The sequence below is a fragment of the Microtus ochrogaster genome, unplaced genomic scaffold (assembly GCF_000317375.1).
Source record: "Microtus ochrogaster isolate Prairie Vole_2 unplaced genomic scaffold, MicOch1.0 UNK31, whole genome shotgun sequence".
Taxonomy (NCBI): Eukaryota; Metazoa; Chordata; class Mammalia; order Rodentia; family Cricetidae; genus Microtus; species Microtus ochrogaster.
Genome location: NW_004949129.1, coordinates 2939192 through 2963467, shown reverse-complemented (window position 1 = coordinate 2963467; position 24276 = coordinate 2939192). Strand labels below are relative to the sequence as shown.

General features: G+C 51.0%; 1 protein-coding gene across 6 annotated transcripts in view; it reads left to right on the top strand.

Moving 5' to 3' along the window:
- The window catches only part of Arhgap23 (Rho GTPase activating protein 23), a 93101-nt gene that overhangs the window by 7164 nt on the left and 61661 nt on the right, over positions 1 to 24276 (top strand). For 4 of the 6 annotated variants that reach the window (XM_005368322.2, XM_013354186.2, XM_026789889.1 and 1 more), the window contains exon 1: positions 3886 to 3978. The exons of the other annotated variants lie outside the window; for them this stretch is intronic. In XM_005368322.2, the coding sequence (XP_005368379.2) occupies positions 3916 to 3978 (63 nt within the window). In that variant the 5' untranslated portion in view covers positions 3886 to 3915. Of the gene's footprint in view, positions 1 to 3885; positions 3979 to 24276 lie in introns of those variants that run through there. 6 annotated transcript variants of the gene reach the window in all.

Genomic DNA, 24276 nt, shown 5'->3' with positions numbered 1-24276 from the left:
CTCAGTCTCCCAAAGGCTGAGATCACAGACATGAGCCACTATGCCTGGCTCAGCCTCCCTGTCCTCATCTGATTTTTCCCATCTTCCCACTCAAGCATCGGCCTCACCCAAGGCTCACCTGGATTGTCAAGTGGCCTGGTCTGCCCTGCCCCACCCCACGCCACCTTCCTGCCCAGTTTCACAGCCTCTCCTTTGTTCTGCCCATATGCATAGTTTGACCCCCCCATTGGCTCCCAGGAGGCCTTTCTGCCCCATACAATGCCACATGCTTGTGTGTCTCTTCTGCCTGTCCCTAAAAGGCTGCTGTTCCTCCAGGTTCTGTCCTTCATGTCACTCATTCCTTACTCTCTCCAGAGACTCTTCAGCTGCTTCCTATCTCTCCAGACGTCTAGACTCTAGCTCAAGCCTGTCTTCTGAGTAGCGACCAGACCCGTGATTTAAGCGGCCAGCGAATATTTCACTGAGTGTGGATTAAGTATGGACTCACAGGGCGGTGGTGGTGGTGGCGGCGGCACACACCTTTAATCCAACACTCGGGAGGCAGAGGCAGGCGGATCTCTGTGAGTTCGAAACCAGCCTGGTCTACAAGAGCTAGTTCCAGGACAGGCTCCAAAGCCACAGAGAAACCCTGTCTCGAAAAACCAAACCAAAACAAATCAAAACCACACAAGTATTTAGTTGGTTGAACCCTAGTTTCCTTGTCCATTAAACAAAATAGTAAATTCTATGCATGGCAAGGCCTTCATAACTTTAATTGAAGCATTATCTCACGATTTGATACCTGACCTGTTTACTCTCCTAGGACCATTCTACATAAACCTTGAAATTGTTCTAGATTCTGCCATTGCCTTGCCCTTCTCCTAGTCCCAACGCCTCTGACATTTGTTGCTTATCCCACATCCCTAACCTGCTTTTTTACTCTCTTTGGTTCCTGTCCTCACTGTGTGCCTGAGGGAACAAAACACACCACTACCTCATGTTTCTGCCAGGCCAGACCAAAACCTAAGTGCCTGAGCCAGGCTCCTCTCTCACACCCTCCTGTCTCCTTCCTCATCCCTCCACACTTCCTGCCCACACACTACCAGAACCCTCCCTGCCTTTGTCCGTGAGGAGCCTGCTCCCCAGCTAGCCTCCCTCTCTGTTCCCCTCATCCAGGTCTGCTCAGCTACAAAGCCCACAGATCCAGACAGAGGCAGCTTTTATAGGCAGTTGTCCTGTTTCTCTAGCCTTCCATGGCTGCTCGGGGGGGGGGGGGTCTCACCATAGAATCATGGGTCAGGAAGATCAAGACACTGAAGGGAAGGAACAGGGCCTGGTTCCTATATCCCCAGGGCCACCTGCCACACCCTTGCAGGTCCCCTGCTTCCTGTGGTGGAACTGAGTCAGCAGCCATGACTGGACTGGTGAAGGGGATCCCCCACGAGGGTCATCATCAACTCAGCGAGAGCACGCTTGTCCCAAACCCATAGTAAGATCCTACAAGGAAAAAAGTGGTTCCTGGGGCAGATGGTAGGCTGTGCAGATAGAGTCACACAGAGGCAGAGGTTGGGGAACCTGGATGACTGGATGATGATAGACAGAGACAGAGAGAGAGAGAGGTGTATGTGTGTATTGGGGGTTAGGAGAAGAAGGCCGGAGAGATGGATAGGAATGACTGGCAGGCAAGGGGGTGCAGGTCAAGGTGCAGGAAGAGGTGGGAGGAGCAGCAGGGTGGGGGACAGTGCACTTTCTGGGAAGTGGGAGGGGGTGGAGGAGGTTCGTGCTGTGCATTGTGGAGGGAGGAATTGGCCTGCCGGTCAGTGTGAGCTCATTTCCTCTTACAACCTCCTGTAGGCTCTGAGGGCATCAGGCTCTGGAAAACGTGAACCAGGGGCACCCCAGGGGCCACCACCCTCCTCCCTGCCCCCATAGCCTCAGCTCAAATCTGCTATCCTTACGGAGACAACCCTTTGTTCTGGGAGGAAAGAACCCTTGTGCCAGAGGGGCAACACGTCTTGCGACACTGGAGTGACAGGCAGAAGGGGCAGGAGCTGGTACTCTGTTGAAATGGAGAAGATCCAGGCGTTGTGACATGACAGACAATTAGAGATGTTTTAGGAGAAAGGGGTAATTCTGGCTAGGCCATTACGGGAGAATCCTTTTTTTAAAAAATATTTATTTATTTATTATGTATACAATATTCTGTCTGTGAGTGCCTATCAGTGGCCTTCCAGCTGTTAGGAGGAGGGACGTCCTCCTTGCTACAGCCTGAGGGGTGGGCTTGGCGACTTGGGTCTGTCCTGGTGGTGGTAGTGGTAAAGCGAACATTCTTATGAGGTCTCCCGGCTCAGGGAGGGTGTCTTTGGAGGATACTTATGCTTTCTGCTTTGCCTGCCTTCCCTGAAATCAATGACTATTTCTTGGGGATATCTGCTTTTTTCCTACCTCATAATCTGGGGAAAGGAATATAGAAGCCTTTAAAATTGCAAGGAGCCAGACGTGGTGGCTCTTCATCATTATCCCAGGATAATAATACTCAGGAAACTGAGGGATACGGTTCAATGCCACTCTGCAGTCCCCTGTCTTAAAAATATCAAACCAGGCCGGGCGGTGGTGGCGCACGCCTTTAATCCCAGCACTTGGGAGGCAGAGGCAGGCGGATCTCTGTGAGTTCGAGACCAGCCTGGTCTACAAGAGCTAGTTCCAGGACAGGCTCCAAAACCACAGAGAAACCCTGTCTCGAAAAACCAAAATAAATAAATAAATAAATAAATAAATAAAAAATAAATAAAAATATCAAACCAAGTCATACCAGAGAAAACCCAAAACAGGGCCTTTTCATCCCAGCACTCAGAGGGCCGAGGCAGGTGGATTTCTGTGAGCTAGAGATCAGCCTGGTTTACATAGGGAGTTCCAGGCGGGTCGAATCTACATATTCTATAAAAGAAGAAAGAGAAAGACCCGCAAACAAAAATCCTGTAAGAAGGCTCAGAAAGAGGCCAATATAGACTGGAGGAAGAGGACAGATGAGATTTAGGTAGAAAAAGAACTTCCCAGCTCAATGAAGGCCTGAGGTACTGGTTCTCACTGGATCTTGTGGGGGCCTGTGAGCTGGGGGAACAGGGTGGGATTCCATTGGAGGACTGGGAAGTAAGTGGCTGGCTCAGGCCAGGAGTGTCTCTTTAGGCCTAGCTTGCAGTGGAGCAGGAAGGGTAGCTGGGAGGTGGGAGTGTCCCCTAGGATAGCTGCCTTGGCAGAGACCATCCTTGCAGGACCAGAGGTCTGGGACACAGCGCTACGGTGGGCACCTAGTGCCCGAGACGTCTGTCAGAATTCTCTTCCAGTCCTGACTCTGCTGCCACGTGGTACTCTCTTCCTGGGAGGGGTCTTTTCCAAATGGAGGGGGGACCCACACCTCACACCACGTCTCCGCCCCAAGCTTTGTCCGTCTTTCCCTGTATGAGATGAGGTCGTTTCATTCTGTCTCCACCACTCACAGCTTTCTGGACCTAGGGGTCCGTTTCTGTCCCTCTCTAGCTGCCTTTCCTTGTGCTGTTACTGAGTAGAGTGTCCGCATCCTCTTTCTGTGCTCACCGTTCAACATCTGTCTGGGCCGGTCCCGTGCAGGCCCTCTCTCCAGAAGCTTCCCTGAGACCTTGTCTCTGGACCAGGTTTGTTTCTGACCCTTGGCTCCATGGTCCGTGTACATCCCTGTTTTGCTTTCCTTTACTTTTCTGCTCAGCATATGGAAAGGCCACTGGCTGCGCCTGTTCTGAAGCGTGGCTAGTAGGGCGGGGCGGGAGTAGGTGGGCGGAGACACACAGAGCCCGCCCCTCTGGTCCCGCCCCTCTGCTCCCGGTCCTCACCCTCCCGACCCCTGGGCCCCGGCCCGTGCCCCCAACCGTGCCCTGGCCGCAAAGCCTCCACTGCGGCCCGATGAATGGAGTCGCTTTCTGCCTGGTCGGGATCCCGCCGCGTCCGGAGCCCCGGCCACCTCAGGTGAGGGCTCAGGACGCGGGCCAGTTGGGGCGGGACCAGGGGCAACGTCCGGGCTGGGGTCACTGCGCCGCCGTCGATGGGCACCGCTGCGGGAGCTTGGTATCCCGCTGGGGAGCGGCAGGAGGGACTGCTGCGTTAGGCTGGGGCTAGAAGAGGGCCGTCGCGCGGGGGCCCCGACGGGCCCGGGACTACCAGGTCGGGGCCACCCAGTCGGTGGTGGTGCCAGGCCCTGGGCGGCCGGGCAGCGGGGGTGGGAGGCCCGCGCGCCTTTTGTCCGGGATTTTCAGGCGGGGCGCCCGCCGCCGTTTCCTCTGCCCGAGTTTTCGTTTTCCGTTGGCGAGGCCCCCGCACAGCTGGAGCCACAGGGCGTGGGGGGAGGGGTCCTGGGGCGGGACGTCCTCGGCTGGCCCCCTCCGGCTGGGACTGCGTTGTGGGCTGCTGGGCTCGGGACTGGGACCCCAGCCCTGCCCGGCCCTCCCTTCTGCCCCCTCCGGCTGTGGGTGGGTCCGGGAGCGGGGTGCCAGGGGCATTACTCAGCGCTGGGCTGCTTTGCTTGGGTTCTTTCATCTGCCAGCTGCTGAGGCTGGGGAGGGGCCCTCACCTTCCCAACAGGGTCAGTCCCCTGCCTTGGAGTCTGGCTGCCGGTTCCGTGCTTTCACCCCCACCCTGCTCCTCCAGCTCGCAGTGGCAGTGCAAACCGAAGGACTGAACACTGCCTGGTCAGTAGTTTTCCTGAATTTGGAAAAGACATCCCTGGGGTCCAGTTTGATGGTCAAGGCTAGAACTGAGCTTCACCCTCCTTTGACACTCCAGCGGGCTCCTGTCCTCGGGGTGTTGGTCCCGCGGGCATGTACTTTGCAAACTCTTTAGGAGATTCTGATGTCTGAACTGGACGTGTTACATTTTCCCTCAGTCGGCTTCTCTGGCTTCTCTACCCCTCCCTTCATCCCTTCAGCCAAAGTGTGTTTCCTAATTATAAACTTGAAATTCAGGATGTACGGGGGGGGGGGGGAGTTGAGGCCATTAGGCTTGAGGCTTTCGGATTCCCCCCCCCCCCGCCCCGCACAAACTGCAGGTACTTCATCCCTGACCCCTACTGCCTCCACTCTTATCCCCCTGTGGGCTACTAGTGGGTAGCCTTTGATCCCGTGTGGTTCTCCCCTCTGCCAGGGCAACAGCCCCATTTTCCAAAGTGGCCAGCGCTGACTGCAGGAGATTTGAATCTCCATTGCAGAACCATTCATTTGGCCTGCAAACTTGGCCCAAAGGCCCCCAGCCTTGGTCCAGGCTTTCTCCCATTTCCCACATGTGGTTGGATCCACCCCCAGAGGGCTGGGAACTCCAAGGCCCTGTGTCCTAGGCCCTACCTTCCCCTTTCAAGGTATTCCCTCCCTGCAATGCTAGACTCCCAGGTCCCAAAGCCCTCTGGTACTGTGTAGTAAAAGTGTTAGTGCCTGTTTTATTTTTTGTTTTGTCCAGACAGGGTCTCCCTCTGTTGGTCTGGCTGTCCTGGAACTTGTTCTGTAGCCCAGGTTGACCTGGAACTCAGAGATTCATCCACTTGTCTGTGCCTCCGGAGCGGGGTTAGAGGTGTGTGTTAGTGATTATTTTCAGAGAGGGTCTGGCCTAAAGGTATGGAGGCATTGCTGGGTTGGCAGCTGAGTTCCGGTGGTGGTTAGGGCATGGAATAAAGCTTGTGTATTGCTGGGGTGGGGCAGCACTGTTGTGTGGTTCCCAGCTGAAGCTGAGGGAACTGGACCCGGGGAAAAACCCTTTTGTGTGGGTTGTGTGGATGAGGCCTGCTGTGTCCTCTCGGGGCAACCCTGAACTCATGACAAAAGGATGCAGTGATTTGGCATAGTTGGGAGTAGGAGTGAGGGAGGGTGTGGTATTACAAAGCAGGGCAGTGTGGGAGTGGTCAGTGGGTTGCTTCATCTCTCATTGCAAAGATACTTTGACCCCCCCCCCTTTCTTTGTGGCTGAAGAGAGACAGTGGGAGCTGGGGACTGAACTCTTAATACTTTTGGTTGTGAGCCTAGCCTTCAACAGCTGAACCATGTCTCCAGCCCTACTTTGAAACTTCTTGTGTAGGGTTAAAAGGCAAACTACAGCTGGGTGTGGTAGCTCATGCCTTTAATCCTAGCACTCAGGAGGCAGAGGCAGGCGGATCTCTGTGAGTTCAAGACCAGCCTATTCTACAAAGCAGATACCAGGACACACAGAGAAACCCTGTCTCAAAAAAAACCACACGCACAAATAATGATGATAATAATAATAGTATAAAAGACAGACTACAGAGCAGATGACTGGACTGTGTTGGGGTGAGAGATTGGGGCTAGTTATTTAGAAGAACTCCTAGGGACAGGTTTGTGAGCTGCAGCACCCCATAGCAGCCTGGAACATGGTACAGGGATATAGCCTTCAGTAGGTGAACTCCTGTGATGCTGGGTTCCAATGCAGATAGCCAGAGAGATCCAGAGAACATGCAAATATATTTAAATGAGCATATACATTAGTGCCAGATATATATATATATATATATATATATATATATATATATATTTTATCTAGAATCTCTTGCTATGTAGCCCAGGCTGACTTTGTCTATCTCAGCATCCTGGATGATAGCTAAGATTGTTAGCAGTTCCTCTGGGTCAGGATTTATATAGCTCATTCTTTTAATTGTTACAGTATCACATCGAGGTTAGTACTGTCATTGTCCCATCTTACAGTTGAGGACACTGAGGCAGAGTGATCTAATGGTGTGGCCAAAGCTACATTGTTTGTAAAGAGCAGAGTCAGAGGGCTCAGAGGTTAAGAGCACTGGCTGCTCTCCCAAAGGTCCTGAGTTCAATTCCCAGCACCCACATGGTGCCTCAGAACAAACTATAATGAGATTTCTTGCCATCTTGTGGCATGCAGGCAGAACACTGTATATGTAATAAACAAATCTTTAAAAAGATCTTATTTATTTATTTGTTTAAAGAGAGAGAGAACGAGAATTGAGAGGAAGGGGCCACCGGGTTCTAGAGTTATGGCTGGTCCTCACTGCCCAGCCACCACTCTTTTTTAAATCTGTGCCCATTTAGTAGCGTCCACATCAAATCCTCCTTCTGCTGAATTGGAGCTTGCTTGCTTGTCCTTGCTGGTCATCAGGGTGGTGCAGCCTCAGGTGTCCCTCAGTGTTTGTGGGTGGGGCATCCATTCCTTGCTCTTCGGTCTCCCTCCCCAACCCCCAGGCTGGCCCGAGCAGGCAGGCCTGTGACAGTCCTCTGGCTGGCATTCTCCCCTTCGTCTAGTGGTCTTGGTCCCGCTCTGTTGGCTGCAGGGGTTCAGAGGTGAGGGATTGGCCTGGTCAGGGATTTAGACAAAGCCTGGTCTCCATTATCCTGCTCTGCCACTCGGACTCTGCCATGAATAGGGCCTGTGGGAGTTGGCACTGCCTCTCCCCATGCTCACCCCCCCCCAAACAACCCGCCTTCAGATCTAGGCCCCTGTTTCTCATGAAATGATGCCAGTGTGTCAGCAGGGCAGTGCCAGGCTGTACCGGGAGAGTGTCTTCTCCACCATCTCAGGGAGACATCAGCCCAGATGGTCTTGGCTTTGGGCGTGGGTAGAGTTAGAGCCCTTGGGAGGGGGGCTATTCAATGCCTGTCAGATTGGTCAAAACCAAAGGGCCCATCTTGTGCAACATCTCACGCTAAAGAGGAGAAGGATGCCCGAATGTGTCATGCTGCTCAGACTGTGAATGGCTGATGAGGATTTAGGCCCTCTGAGCCCCAAGCTCTCAGGGGTTCTGTCCTTGAGGCTGTGTTCCCCCTCCCCATCCCACCAGCCTCTGGGACTGAGTCCTGGGGGTGTGACAGGGATGAGTGGACAATGTGTCTTGTTCATCTGTGTCCCCAGTGCCCTGCACAGTGCCTGGCACAGGGCAGCCCTCCACAAATGTTTGTGGAGTGCAAGCCAGAAGCCTCCCCCACTGGTCTCCCAGTGTGACCAGGGCCTAACTCTCTCCCTGGCATTGAGATGGGAGGCTCGTTAGTCTCCCCGTCAGACTAGAGTTATTCAAAGACAAGAGAATAATATCAAATCTCTCCATGGTGTTTAATGCTGGGCAGGTATGTTATTGCTGTCCTTAATGCTGGGCAGGTGTGTTATTGCTGTCCCAGCTGACAGAGATTCCATGACTTCCTGCGATCTCACGCGTGAGTGACAGAGCTAAGGAACTGGCTGTGCTCTTAACCTCATTCCAATGGCCTAAAGGTGTCAAGCTTGTTACCACACAGTCTGGCAGCTAGCCAGAGCTCGGAGGATATTTGTTGCCTGGCTGACTGACTAACTGGATTCATGGATGCTGAGACAGTGTGTGACAAACCCACAGAATTCTAGGACCTATCCTTTGCATGGAGGTGGGGTCAGGGTCTCAGGAAGACAACCTGATGGTAGTGCTGTGTTGTCTGAACCCAGTGCCTGAACTAAGCCTAGGGAGGAAGGGAAAAGTCTCTGACCGCTTCCTGTCACTACTGCCTTCCAAGGCTACCAGGTGCCACTGCCGCCAAAGCTCCTGGCTTCTCTTGCTTTCATTTGGCTCTTCATTTCTCAGAGTTCTGAGGGGAAGGTGCTGAGAAACAGGCAGGTGAGAAAGGTCTCTGCTAGCCCTGAGGAGGTGAGCTCAGGCAGCAGGAAGTTTGTTTTTGTCAAGTTGGACAGTGGTCTGAGTGTGTCTGGAACCTGGCCTGTATTAGATGTTAACTTTTTATTTTATATTATGCTTTCATTTTTAGTGCTCAGGATTGATACCAGGGTGCGCTGCCTACGTGCTGTATGTCCTGCCCATTACTATCTTTTTTTTTTTTTTTTTTTTTTTTTTTGAGACAGGGTTTCCTCTGTAGCCTTGAGGCCTGTCTTGGAACTAGCTCTATTTGAGGCTGGCCTCAAACTCACAGAGATCCGCCTGCCTCTGCCTCCTAAATATTGGGATTAAAGGCGTGCGCCACTACTGTCGGGCACTTTTTCTTTTCTTTTCTTTTCTTTTTTTTTATTTTTGAGACAGGGTTTCCCTGTAGTTTTTGGTTCCTGTGTCCTGGAACTAGGTCTTGTAGACCAGGCTGGCCTCGAACTCACAGAGATCCGCCTGCCTCTGCCTCCCTAGTGCTGGGATTAAAGGTGTGCACCACCACTGCCCGGCCTGGCACTTTTTTTAAAAAAAAAACAAATTCCTTTTATTCTTTTCTGTGTATGGGTGGTTTGCCTGCATCTGTGTCTGTGCACCTCATTTGGACCTGGTACCTTCAGAGGTCAGAAGACAGTGTCAGATCCTCTGGAACTGAAATTATGGATGCTTGTGAATCAAACCCAGGTCCTTGGGAAGAGCAGCTGGTACTCTGAACTACTAAACCATGTCTATAGCCCCTTTACTTTTTATTTTAAGACAGAATCTTGCTACGTTAAGGAGGCTGGCCTTGAGTTCACTCTGTAGCCAGATCAGACCTTAAATGTCCATCCTTGTGCGCCAGCCCTGGGATTATAGTCCTCTATCACCCAGCCTGGCTGTTATCAACCATTTATCTCTCAAGCAACAGGTGTTGGATTTCCAGGCCACATCTGTCCTAAACCTTGGGCCCAGGGACATCTCCTGCTTCCTTTGACCCTCACATACCTGGGCTGCTGGGTCACCCTTCCTTTCTGTTCTTCTTTTCCTGGTCTGAATTAGCACTAGTCAGTCAGACCCGCGGGCTACAGCTTCATCTGCTCACAGGGACCTGAGCACTGGGAGATATTTGGCGTTCTACCTTCTGACCCAGCAGACCGGCCCTGGGAGACGAGGGCCTGGGACCTGGGCCTGGGCCTGGGATGCCCCTATAGGCTGTTGGGAGCCTGGAACACCCTGTAGTTGAGTGTATGGGTCGGGCCTTACCCTTCCTAGCTCCCATTTTAACTCTACCCCATCTTTACTGTGTGGCTTTGGACACTAGCCTCCATTTTCTCTTTCATGTGGACTTGAGACTTCACTGTGAAGCTTATATGAGCTAGGCACACACTTTGTGGCTGAGCCAAACCCTAGCTCTTGACCTCCATTCTTACCTCAGGTATAATCCACCAGCCTTACTGAGAGGCCCGAGTGAGGGGAGCCAGGCCAGTCTCTATTGGCAGCAGCCGTTGTCAGGCAGATAGTGATTCAAGCCCTGGTGATGGGAGGCAGGAGGCTTGCCACTAGTTCAGAGTCAACGCTGGCTGGTTACACTGTGAATTCCAGAGCAGACCGGGCTATAGGGTGAGCAAGCAAAGGATCTGAGATGGAGCTGAGATGGTAGAGCGCTTGCCTAGCATGCACAGGCCCTGGGTTCGATCCCTAGCACTGCACTGATCAGCCATGGTGGCCTAGGCATGTAATTGCAGCACCTGGGAGGTGGGAGCAAGAGGATCAGAAATTCAAGATCATCCTTAGCTATATAATGCATTTGAGGTTATCCTGGGCTACATAAGACACCATCATTACCAAACAAAGCAAGCACTTCTGGTCAGAGTTATCTGAAGAGGAAGTGAGCTTCTATGGAAGTAGTGAGGTCTCCATCTCTGGAGGTATCCAAGCCCTGGTGGACAGTGATGCGGACTAGTGATAATTCTGGCATTGAGGTAAAGGTCAGCCCAGAACCCCCCGGGGGCCCTGCTTGGAGATCTGTGTTGTTAGTTTTAAAGGAACTGTTTCCTGGACTCAGGCGCACTGGAGACTAAGACGGGGGCCAAGATGCCTGGTCGGAAGAAGAATTAAAGGCTGCCACTGTGATTGTGGCTAAGTGGCTCAACAGAGGCCAGGTATCCCTGACAGACTGCCTGGAAGTCACCTGTAAGGCCTGGTATGAGTGTGAAGTGGGCTGGAGAAGGCAGGAGGCCCCTGCAGAGCCAGAAAGACTGGGTGACCAAGGAGCAGGGAGGAACCTGGGCCACTGGTCCTGGAGGCTAACTGATCATCCTGGGTTTGAGTACCAAGGAAGGGGGAGAGTTCCCTGCTCCACCAACACAGCCTCTCATGTAGCAGGGGCCTCCGCTGCTCCCTAAGCAAGAGGCTGGCCTGTAGGAGTGGAACTGGGGAAAGAAAGCCTTATGCCCAGTGCTTTTGGGGGCGTCTGGGGGCCAGGGAAAACAGTGGAGCCTTTGTCGACAGCTGCCAGGAATCTGGCGGAGGAGACGGCCCTGGGTCTGGCTGGGTTCTCTACAGACTGTCCCCTTTGAAGTGACCCTTTCAAAGCTCAGCCTGTATTCCTGGGAAGAGAGAGAGCTTGGACAGAGAGAGACTGGGCAAAGGGCTTGCTGGCCTCTGTGTCATGGACATAGGGCAGGAAGCCTGTGGGCCCCAGGAATGTGGTGGGCTGGGGGACATGTAGGAGCCATGTGGGAAGACAAGAACTAGGGGTTCAGTGACAAGCAGGGGTGTCGGTTCGGGGAAGGGCAGAGTTCCTTCTACGGGTTGCCCGGCTTCTTTCAATCAGCAGTCTGATTCTATCTACACTGGGTTCCCAATCCAGCTCTGTCTTCTTCCTTGTTAATTCCTGCCACTGATGTGAGAACCACTTGGGAGACCAGGGTGGGAGTGCAGGACCTGGAGCACATGGAGAGGTGGAGTGGGGATCTGGGCCACAGGGATCCCTCCCCCATCCCCCATCCCGTTCCTTAGAGCCTCTAGAAGGCTGAAGGACCCTCACCTCTGAGAAGAGACTCCCACCACTGAGCAGAGACCCCCACCTCTGGGCAGAGAGACCCCCACCTCTGAACGGTGACCCCCACCTCTGGGCAGAACCCCCTGTGCTTCACCAACATTCTCCTTATCAATGAGGGATCAGTTGTGGTTCTGTGCAGTGGAGGGCAGAAGGGAGGAGAGGAACAGCCAGTTAGAGAAGGTACCCTTTCCTGTCTCATCTTTCCTTTAGGGAAATTGAGGCCTAAAGAAAAGGCAGGGTAAGAAGACTAGAGGCAGAGAGGGAGATAGAACTAACAAGAACCGGTCTGGTGACACAGGAGGCTGAGGCTGGAAGGATCACAAATTCAAGGCCTACCTGGGCAACCTTCTTGAGACGTTGTCTTAAAATTAAAACGAAAGCTAAAAGGGCTAGCTCAGCGACAGATGCTTGCCTAGTGCACAAAACCCTGAGTTCAGTCAGCGCAGAGCTGCACAAACTGGGTGTGATCTTTTTTTTTTTTTTTTTTTTTTTTTGGTTTTTGGTTTTTCGAGACAGGGTTTCTCTGTGGCTTTGGAGCCTGTCCTGGCACTAGCTCTGTAGACCAGGCTGGTCTCGAACTCACAGAGATCCGCCTGCCTCTGCCTCTGAGTGCTGGGATTAAAGGCGTGCGCCACCATCGCCCGGCTGGGTGTGATCTTGCATACCTGGATCCCAGAACCCAGGAGATAGATGCAGGAGACTGGAGTTCAGTACTATCCTCGGCTCCATCTCTGTGAGGCCTCAAACTCACAGACATCTGCTTCGAGTGCTGGATTCAAGGCTTGTGCCATCGTGCCTGGTTTAACTTAAAAAAGAAAAAAGAAAGAATGAAAAAGAGTGGAAGAAAGAAGCTGCCATCCAGGTAAAGGAGCAGGGTTCTCAACTGGGTAAACGGCGCTCTGAGTGTTGGGCAGAGCAGTGGGCAGGGGACCCCATCCAGCCAGGTAAGCTCCCTGCCCCACCCTGATGCTATGCCACCTCTCCTTGCACACTGACTCTACCCACAGGAGGCATAGTGATAGGTCGACAAGGGACTGGAGTACATGCAGAGAACCCACCAGGTCACAGTGCCTAGTAACCTGTCAGGGTTAGACGGTGTAAGCTTGCCATGATGGTCACACACTGAAACTGCCCCGTGACGCAGTTCTGAAAGTGTCATCAGTGGCATGAACTGTCCTCACTTGGACTTGAGGAGTCTTCTGGAGGTGTGGTCTCGGGTTCCTCTCACAGAGGGGATGGGGCCCTCTTTGTTGCTCCCTGTATCTCAACCTGGCATCTACACGGCTGAGCTCTCATTAGCTCTAATGAGACCTTGGCCCTGGGCCCCTGTGCCTTGTTGCACCTGGGGGAGTTGTGGGGACGGCTAAGGGTGAGCAGGTGTACAAGAGGGGACCAATGGGGTTGGTCACTTCCCTTCCTCTCCTGCAGCCTTTGCCTTCTGCATTGGGACCCAGGTCCCTCAGTGCTAGGGCTTATCTGAGGGACCGGGCATGGCCTGGGACTGCCAAGGACATTCCCAGGCATGGCTGGCATGGTGCTCCTCTTGCCCTCCCCCCATGACTACAGCCTGGGGCGGCATAGGAGGCTCAATACTTGGGAAAAATTGGGCAGTGGCCAGATCTTCAAGCAAACCAGCTTTCATTTTGTGGGTGATCATTACTGGTAAGCACCCAGGGCTCCACACAGCCCTGCCCTCAAGGGGTTCCTTGTCTGCTTTTTCTGTTGCCTAAAAGCCAGACAAAATGACTCCACTAAAATTTTATAAACATGGCTTGTGAGATTCCCATCTCCATTACCTGCCAGTCTGGAATTTTCCCACACCCCCCCATGCCTAAAACCCCAGTGTTAAAGAAGACCCTGGCAGACCAAAGGCACAATATGAAGCAGACCCAGAAAGGGGGACTAAAGGCAAGGTGGGTGACATACACTCGTTACCAATTTAGAAAGGCCCAGTTTTCAGTTTGGATCCTGGGTGACTTTGCGTGGTAGTGTTTTTATTTATTTACTTATTCAGCCTTTTGGCAGAGTCTGTGTAGCCTCTTGAGTGCTGGGTTGGGTGCTGGGGTCACAGATCATTACCCTCACAGGAGCTCACTTCTGAATCTGCAAAAATCCAGGCACCTCATAGTGGCCCTTGAACATCTGTCTTTGTTTTTTTTTTTTTTTTTCGAGACAGGGTTTCTCTGTAGCTTTGGAGTATGTCTTGGAACTTGCTCTGTAAACCAGGCTGGCCTCAAACTCACAGAGATCCACCCGTCTCTGCCTCCTGAGTGCTAGGATTAAAGGCATGCACCATCACTGCCTGGCTGAACATCCATCTTTAGTGTTTTTATTGCTTTAAAAATATTTATTTATGTATTTATTTATTTATTGAGATAGGGTTTTTCTGTGTTTCCCTGGCTGTCCTGGAGTCACTCTTAGACCAGGCTGACCTCAGACTCACCTGCCTCTGCCTCCCATTGCTGGGATTAAAGGCACGATCAGTAGTAGTTCATATCTTTAATCCCAGCATTTGGAGGTGGAAACAGGAGGATCTTTGTGAATTCAAGGGTAGTTTGATCTACATAGAGAGGTCCAGGTCAGCCAGGGCTGCACGGTGAGACCTTGTCTCAAAAAAACCAAAACAAAACAAAAAAGATGAAAGCAGTTGCTGGTAAGGTTGCCACGGGACTTACTTAAAACCGCTTTATGATGAGACTAACTTGATTTTGCTCATCTCATTCCAAACCTGTGGTTAAGATGAAGGGCCTTTTGGGAGGCAGAGGCAGGCGGATCTCTGTGAGTTTGAGACCAGCCTGGTCTACAAGAGCTAGTTCCAGGACAGGAACTAAAAAGCTACGGAGAAAGCCTGTCTCGAAAATAAAAAAAAAAAAAAAAAAAAAAAGAAAAAAGATGAAGGGCCTTTCCACCGAGCTGTAGCTCCAGCTCCTAAGCTGAGCAATCTTTTCTTTTCCTCCTCTTCCTCTTGTGTGTGTGCGTGTGTGTATGTGCACATATAGACATGGGTGTGTCTTCTTTCCCCTTCTCCCTCTCCCCTCCCCTTGTGTTACATATGTGTGATATATATGCATGTGTGTGTGTGATGTATTTGCACATGTAGATGTGGGTGTGTGTTCTCCCCTTCTTCCCTTCCTCCTCCCCCTCTTCTTCCTTTCCGTGTGTTTCATATGTATGATGTATGTGTGTGTGTATGTGTGTGGTGTGTCCTCCCCTCCTCTCCCTTCCTGTGTGTTACAGATGCATGATCTATATACATGTAGATACAAGTGAGTGTCTTCCTTTCCTCTGTTCTCCCCCTGCTCCTCTCTTTCTTCTTCCTGGATGTGTGATCTACATGCATGCGTGTGTGTGTGTGTGTGTGTGTGTGTGTGTGTGTGTGTTTGTGGTGTGTCCTCCCCTTCTTTCCTGTGAGTTACATATGTGTGATCTATATGCATATGTGGGGTGCTCCTAAGGAGGCCAGAGGAAACCGTGTTGTCCTGCTCCATCACTTTCTCAATTATGCCCTTGAGACAGGATCTCTTACTGAACTTGGAGCTAGACTGGTGACCAGAACCCTCCCGTCAGTACCCTCTGTAGTGCTGGGTTTCAGACACCGATGCCTGGGCCTGGCCTTTCTTTTTTTTTAAAGCATGATTTCTAGGGATTTGAACTCAGGTCCTTGTGCCTACAGAGCAGATACTCTTATCCAGAAGAGCCATCTCCCCAGCAAACAGGTGAAAAGTTTATTTTAACTTTTAAAAATGCAATGTCTAGCCGGGCGATGGTGGCGCATGCCTTTAATCCCAGCACTCGGGAGGCAGAGGCAGGCGTATCTCTGTGAGTTCGAGACCAGCCTGGTCTTAGAGAGCTAGTTCCAGGACAGGCTCCAAAGCCACAGAGAAACCCTGTCTCGAAAAACCAAAAAAAAAAAAATGCAATGTCTATGGGTGTTTTACTTGTGTGTCTGTGCACCATGTGTGTGCCTGCTGCCTGAGGAGGTCAGAAGAGGGTGTCTGATCACTTGGAACTGAAGTTACAGATGGTTGTGAGCCACCATGTGGCTTCTGGGAATCAAACCTCAGTTCTCTGGAAGAGTAGTCAATGCTCTTAACTTCTGCGCCATCTCCCCAGCCCTGAAAATTATTATTACTATTTCTTTGAGACAGAGTCTAGCATATCCCAGATAGCCAAGGATGGCTTTGAACTTGTAGTCTTCTGCCTCCACCTCCCAAGTGCTGGGGTTCCTGGAACATACCACCATGCCAGTTTGTGCACTGCGGGGAACCTAACCCAAGGCTTTATACACACTATGCAAGAATTTCAGTAAACGAGTCATAACTCCAGTCCTAAGTGAGAACTTAGTAAAATACCTACTGCTGGGAGCATGTTCAAAGGCCACCACTACACAATTGTATATTTATTATAAAAACAAAACAAAACCAAATCCTATATTGCCTGACCCAAAAAGGCATGGGCGATCACCTCCCACAGCCCGGCATAGGCTCACCTACTCCAGAGTGGTTGTCCCGGAGTCCAAGGAGGACTGGCGAAATAAGGGAGGGGAAGACATCCCTGCCAATGGCTCTAGTAAACATGCACACACTTACAGCCTGAGTGAGATTCAAACTGGGTGTGAATACCAGTTTGTTCCACCTTCTAACTATCTGTCGATGGACAAGTCCTGAATTCTGCTGGGTTGTCCCACACTAACTGTCTAGCATTGGTAAACCTCGCCTTGGTGAATCCTCTAGAAACTTAATGGAGAAGCCTGTGTTTACTGATAGAACCCAGGAATGGCCAGGAGGTGGTGGCACAGGTCTTTAATTCCAGCACTCAGGAGGCAGAGACAAGCAGATCTCTGAGTTTGAGGCAAGCGTGGTCTGCAGAGCGAGTTCCAGGATAGCCATGGCTACTCAGAGAAGCCTTGTCTAGCAAAATAACAACAAAGAAAGAAAGAAAAGAAAAGAAAAAAGAACCCTGAGTTCCCTGATCCCATGCAGAACAAACCCTGCTGCAGCCAAACATGAGTGGTGACATCTTCCCCAGGCTGTCCTGGAACTCAGTGTATAGACCAGGCTAGCCTCAGACTCACAGGGACATCCTCCTGCCTCTCCTTCCTGAGTGCCAGGATTAAAGGCCTGTGCAACCACACCCAGATCCTTCCATGTACCTTTGTGTTAGGCAATATGGCAGTGACCACAGGACAGGTGTAACACACACACACACACTCTCTGTGTTTATACACTTTGTGTGTGTGTGTGTGTGTGTGTGTGTGCGTGCGTGCGTGCGTGCCATAGAACATAAGTGGAAGTCAGGCAGTTCTCAACTTCTACCTTGTTCTGGGAATTGAGCTCATATTTGTGTCTTTATTTATTTAGGTGGTAGGTGTTTTGTCTGCATGTATGTCTGTGGTGCCTGAGGAGGTCAGAAGAGGGAACCTGGATCCCTTGGAACTGGAATTCCATGTGGTTGTGAGCTGCCATATGGGTCCTAGGAATCGAACCCAGGTCCTTTGGAAGAACAGGCAGTGCTCTTAATACTGAGCTATCTCTCCAGTCTGTTGTTTTTGTTTTTTGTTTTTTGAAACAGAGTCTCACTAAGTTTTCCAAGCTTTCCTGGACCTTGATATGTTTCCCAAGCCTTGAGTTCTCGGTGATCCCTGTCCCCCACCCATCCTCAATTCTGGGATACAGGCATTCCCTGCTTAGACATTTTTTTGAACCCTGTGTCCACATCTGCTTTGTTTAATGCATGTCTACCTCTTTGATCTTTATGAAATCGGACTGCTTTTAATTTTGCAAATCCTTTGGGCCTTGCTGAACTAAAAACTGCTGAGCAGCTCCTAGATGTCAGCCATTCAGTGACTCTGCAGGACCCCTCACAGATGAAGAGGTGAAGGCTTCGAGAGGAAAAGGATGAAGCCAGGGTTACACCGTGGAGACTGATCCTTATTTATTGTACCAACCCCTCCACCAAGAGCCCTGCTTGGTGATAACCTTTCCATTGTCTTAGATTAGTCTCTGAAATTGAATTGTTTGGGGACAGGACTGTTCTGTCCTTAAGCTTAACAACGTGTGTAGCTCTGGGGCAGGGACAGGTTCAGATGTCATTTCCTAAGTGCTCAGCTGTTTGTGAGCTCAGACTTGTAAACTCCAAGAAAGCGTAGCTGACCTGGGGCTAAGGTAGCGAGGGATGGCGTCCCGAGGAGGCAGAGCCTTATTTGGGCAAGGCTAGGCACGAGGAGGTCTCCAGCGGCCCCGTGGCATCATTGAGGTGACTGGTGACTGATGATAACCATAAGGGGCCTATAGGCTTGGGAAACGCAGTTGCTCCAGCTAAGGGGCGCTGCCTTGGGCAGAGTGACAGTTCCGCGCAAGCTTCCGATAGGCAGGGACCCACCAATCAGAGGTACCTCTTGTTTTTATTTGCATGACCACGCCTATCATGTTCGGGGCTCAGCCGTCAGCAGGAGCCGCTTTGGCCCCTTGGGCGCTCACCTCGTTTCAGGCCCGGTGCCGTTTGTTCCGTGGGGCGGGGCGGGGGCTGCGACCCGGCTGGCAGGCTGGCTGCACTATTCATAGCTGCGGGGCAGGCGTACTTCGCATATTTGTCGCTCCTCACGTCTGGCTGGACCACCCCTCTGCCTTCCCTTATCCCCTCCTCCCCTGCTCTCCCTCCTTATCCCTTCAGCACTTTCTACAGTTATCTGATGTCTCAGCTGCCTCCTGGTAGCCTGTGCACGTAAGGCCCCACAGCCGGTGTCCCTTTGTTCTGGGCCTAGAGGGAGAGATTGGTAGTGATGAGGCATGAGATGAGGTGACCAAGAGCCTAGGCTTGACCTGCCAAGGAAGATGTACCTAGCAGGAATCTGACACACTGTGGCACCTGGGTCCATCCCCTCAGCTGCCAGGTTGACATCTGAAGATGGGGAGGCCAGTCAGAGGCCTTGGGAAGAAGACAGGACTGTGGGAGAGACGGTCGAGTGCTGTGTCTAGCATGTTTGAGACCGGTGAGGAGGGCTGGTGGTTGGAGCACCGAATGTCAGGACAAGGCATGGCTCCTGAGTATGGGAGCTGATTGCCTGTCCATCCATGTATGCCCTGCCCCCTTAGCCCTGTCTTCCAATGCTCCCACTTTGATATGGTTCCCACCAAGAAAGAACAAAAAGTTGAAGTGTGGCCGTGGTTGCACAAGCCTGTATTCCCCCTCCCCTCCCCCCAATACTTGAGGGCTAGAGGCATGAGGACCAGAAGTTTAAAGTCATTCTTGGCTACTACATAGTTTAAAGCTAATCTGGGCTACATGGAACCCCATCTCAAAACAAACCACAGAAAGAAATGAAGCAGCCTCTTTCCCAGGTGGGTCCTCAAGGGAGGGGGGTAGCCACCGCTGTGGTGACAGCATTCTTTGTTTGTTTTGTTTGACACAGATCTCTCTGTGTATCCCTGGCTAGCCTGGAACTCACTCTATAGACTAGGCTAGCCTGGAACTCACTCTATAGACCAGGCTGGCCTGGAACTCAATCTATAGACCAGGCTGGCCTGGAACTCACAAAGATCCAATTGCCTCTGTCTCTCAAGTGCTAGGATTAAAGGTGTGAGCTACCACAACCAGGCAGTGAGAGTACTCTTTACCCCCCCTCCCCATTAGAAACATCACGCTGCTCCTCACCTGGACACATGCTGTCCCTTCAAAGCAGACACAGTCCCGGTCTCCCAGGACTCACAGCTAAGGGAGGATACAGGTGAAAATAGCCTCATAAACATATATGCCCGAAAGGGTGCCCAGAGAGCAGGCATTGAGCACAGGGCAGTATGTGTGTGAAGTGACTTTTTTTTTATTTAAAAAAAAGCTTTATTTTTATTTTGAGTGGAGTGGAAGGACACATGAAAGCCAAAGGGTAACTTGGGGGTCACAGGGGTTAAACTCAGGTCCTTAGTCTTGGTTGCAAGTTCCTTTACCAGCTGAGCTACCTGGAGCTGCTGTTTTACCAGATGTTAATGCTGGGAGCTCCAAGGTGGGATAGGAGTGAGGGCTGGGGAAACAGGAAGGGGGCTGAAGGCAACAGAACCTTGTAAAAACAGCGTGTTGCAGAGGCCCAGGGGCTGGAAGGGTGCATGCAGGGTGCTCACAGAAACTGGAAGGAGGCCAGAGACGGGGGAGGGGGTGACTGGAGCACAGAGAAGTGGGTGTGGTGTGTGTGGAGGCTGGAGGTGTGTCCTCCAGGGCCTGGTGGCCAAAATATTATCACCTAGACTGACCTCCCGGAGGGAGACCAAGTAACCCAGAGTGGGTGTGGGTGGAAAGTGGGCTGACTCACTGGCCATTGGGTGGCAGGGTCCACCCTAATGGTGGGCGGGAGGCTGGGTGGGGTGGATCATACCTCCCACCTGTCCGTCCGTTCCTAGAATGTCTTCTCAATAACTGCTGAGCAAAGAAAACCCCTTTGAACTTGATTGACAACTTTGATGTTACATAGGAAAGGGCCAAGGTGAGTGCCGGGGCGAAATGTGTCCCTTCCTGAATGCTGGGGTGGACGTAGGTCTTTCTCCCAGCCTTCTGTCCACCTCCCCCCAGTGTCCCCTGGGTGAGTGTAGAATTCCCTATCCACTGTGGCCTGGGTCAGGGAGAATGGGTGGCACCACTAAGGGTCACAGTGCTGTGTGTGCAGAGGGGCTGTCATCTGCTTCTGCTCTGCTTGTGGTTCCATGGCTGAGGGCAACTGGGGCAACTGAGGGCAAGGGTCTGAACATAAGAGATGCCCTCTGTCCCTTTCTGACCAAGGGTCCCAACCTAGACACTCTCCCAACTCCGGCATAGTCAGCGCAGTGGAGGGCTCTTGACATTACAAACCTGTCAGTCCCCTCAGCTCCCCGGGTTTCCTGTGCTGCAGCATAGGCTAGACCAGGGAGAGCTTTTGCTCAGATGCAGAGCCAGAGTACAAAGGAATGCAGAGGTAGCCTGGACAGGGCTAAGGTAGGGTGGGTGGTTTCAGAGGTGAGGCTAAGAGCCTCTTCCTGCAGAGAACCCTACATGCCCTGGGGGAGAGGCTAGGAATCTGCTGAAACCTGCCCTCTGAGGGAATGTGGTCTTAGCTGGACTGGAGTTGAGCTGTCCGTCAGCTCTCAAAGAAACCAGTGAGTGCACCTGTTGTCCTGTCTCTGTTCAGGTGGTAGGACAACAGGAAGAATGGGGTGGGGGGCACTGAAGGGTGGCTCACACTGGGTTTCCAGTCTGTCTCAAATGAACTGTCCAGTGAAAGAATAGGTGTGAGGACTTTGAAGAAGAGTTACTTCAGGCAGTTCCCGTCTTCCTGAGTGACTGGAGTATTTTTTTAATTATTTATTTATTTATTAATTAATTATGTATACAATATTCTGTGTGTATGCCTGCAGGCCAGAAGAAGGCACCAGACCCCCTTACAGATGGTTATGAGCCACCATGTGGTTGCTGGAATTGAACTCAGGACCTTTGGAAGACCAGGCAATACTCTTAACCTCTGAGCCATCTCTCCAGCCCCATGACTGGAGTCTTACAGTCTCTTCAGGGGAGGGAACTAGGCCTCCTTGGTACTCCTGGACCAGAGGGAGGTTTCAGGATTTTATACAATTTGACCTTTCTCCTGTAGGTTTTTTTTTTTTTTTTTTTTTTTAATTTGTTGATATGTAGCTATTAACTCCACACATGGCTGTCATAAGGGGAATTTCCTATCCATTTTTTTTTTTTTTTTTTTTTTTTTTGTGAGGGGGAGAAGGGTTTTGCCTTGGCCAATTGGGACTGAGAATCCTGGAGAATGCAGGGTGGGGGACAGGCCACTGGAATGACACCTGTCCCTTTCATTTCCAAGTGAGATGACATGCTGTGGCAGGCAGGGGCCAGCAGGGGGCTCTGCTGGCTGTGGCACTGACAACAGCAGTGTGTAGTCAGGATCCTGGGAGCCCGCAGAGACAGGGATGAGCCCATGTGGGCACACCCTTGTGTGGGTGTTCCAGGTGGTTGTAGGCTCGCTGGGGCTTAGCACAGACTGGGTGTCCTCTGTAAGGTTAGATCTCAGACAGAGTCTCACACTGAGCCAGAGAACTCTTCAGTAGTCCCACCACCTCTGCCCGGGGCAAGGCTGGGAAGAGTGTTAGGGGCCGTTCTGTTTCCAATGAATAGCAGGGACTTTTTGTGTGTGTCAGGGTTCCTGACAGCCCAGGAGCTTCACTGTGTGAAACTCTCTAGGAGCCCAAAGTGGATAGCAGCAGTCCTAGAAAGATGCGGACTGGAACTCCAGGTCCCTCAGAACCAAGGTTATCCAGGCCGGGTTCAGCCAGGCTAGGGGCCTTCTAGGACAGGTGTATGCAGCATCCTAGGCTGGTGATTCATACCAGCTGCTATTGACATTCCCCCCCCCCCATTAGGTGGTGGTTGTGCACACCTTTAATCCCAGCACTCAGAAGGCAGAGGCAGGAGAATCTCTGTGAGTTCGAGGCTTTCCTGGTCTACAGAGAGAGTTCCAGGATAGGCTCCAAAGCTACATAGAGAAACCCTATCTCAAAACAAAACAAAACAAAACAAAACCAACAACAAACCATGTCTGTGTGTCTGTGTGGGGTGTAGACATGTACACATGAGTGCATGTGCCCATCAAGGCCGGAGGTATCAGTCCTAGCTAGCGCTGGAGTTCACCTGATGTGGGTGTTGGGAACCAAACAGCTCATCTGGAAGAGCAGTGAGTTCTCTTAACTGCTGAGCCATCTCTCCAGCCCCTCACGAAACCATTTTTGAGTGTATAGCTCTGTGACATTAGTCACACAGACATTGTCACCACCATCCACCTCAAACTATAACTCTGCAATCCATTGAAGCAGCAAGTTTCTCGTCTCTCCAGAGGCTAGGCCACCATTCTCCTTTCTGTCTCTGGGAATCTAAGCGTGACATATAAATGCACTCCCTACGAATCTGTGTGTCTGCCTTAGTTCACTCAGCGTGTCTTTAAGGCATGTCCCTGTGAATACTGCATCAGAACTCCATTTCTTTTGCATACTGGGTAATATTCCTCTGGGTTGACCTATTATATAAATAATATATATATAATATATATTATATATAATATATAATATATATATATATTTTTTGGCCAGGGTTTCTCTGTGTAACCCTGGCTGTTCTGGAACTTTCTCTGTAGAACAGGTTGGCCTTGAATTCAGATCCTCCTGTCTCTGCCTCCTAAGTGCTGGGATAAAGGCCTGTGCCACCACCACCTAGCTTGATATACTGTATCTTATCACATTCGTGTGCCGTATGGTTAACTCACTTATCTGTAGATGGGTGATTGGATCACTTTCACCTTTTGGCTATTATGAAGAATATAGATGTTCTTTGTTTTATTTTATTAAGATTAAGTCTTAATATACACCAGGCTGGTTTTGAACTCAGAGAACTGCCTGTCTCTGCTCCTCAGGTACTGTGATTAAAATGTCATATGCTATCATGCCTTGGCCAAGAATGCTGTTGAGAACATGTGTATGAAGTTCCATACTGTTCTCCACGTCAGATGCATTATATATATGTATATATTATATATATTAAATAACACATGATATATATTTAATATAGAAAATATATGTATTCCCTCTATTTCAGTTTCCCCACATTCTTTCTTAAGATCCAAATAATCCTCTCCCTCCCTTGCCCACTCTCACACTCTCAAGTACCAGAAGTTGGCCTCAAACTTACCATGTAGTTGAGGATGAACTTGAACTTCTTTTTTTTTTTTTAATATTTATTTATTATTTAATATACAATGTTCTGTCTGTATGCCTACAGGCCAGAAGAGGGCGCCAGATCTCATTACAGATGGTTGTGAGCCACCATATGGTTGCTGGGAATTGAACTCAGGACCTTTGGAAGAGCAGGGAATGCTCTTAACCACTGAGCCATCTCTCCAGCCCCTGAACTTGAACTTCTGATCTCCCCGTTTTTACCTCTTGAGTGCTAGGTTAACATTCCAGTCATAAAGTGTGCATGCGTGTGCGTGTGTGTGCGTGTGTGCGTGTGTGTGTCTAGGCACTCGTTTGTATGCATTTGTGCAGAGTTTAGAAGACAGCTTTGGCTGCCATTCCTTGGCCACCGTACACCTGGTCGCTTTTTAAAATTGTTTTATTTTGAAAGGTTTATTTATTTGCCGGGTATGGTGATGCACCCTGTTAGTTCCGGTACTGGAGAGGAAGAGGCAGGCAGATCTCCAAGTTTGAGGCCAGCCTGTCTATGTCTACATAGTAAGTTCCTGGACAGCTTATTTCACGTGCATTAGTATGGTCAACTAATGTGTGTCTGGTGACTGTGGATGCCGGAAGAGGACATGGGATCCTGAGTTGGACCTGGGGTTGTGAGCTGCATGTGGGTGCTGGGAGTTGAACTGCAGTCTTTGTGCAGCAACAGCCAGTGCTCTTAACTCCTGAGCCATCCCTCTCTCCAGCCTTAGACCTTTTTTTGTTTGTGTGTTTGTTTTTGTTTTTGAGACAGGACCTCTCATTTTCCTAGAGTTGAACAGTAGGCTGGACTGGCTGGTGAACCCCAGGGGTCCATTTGTCCTGCCCCCCCCCCCCCCCCC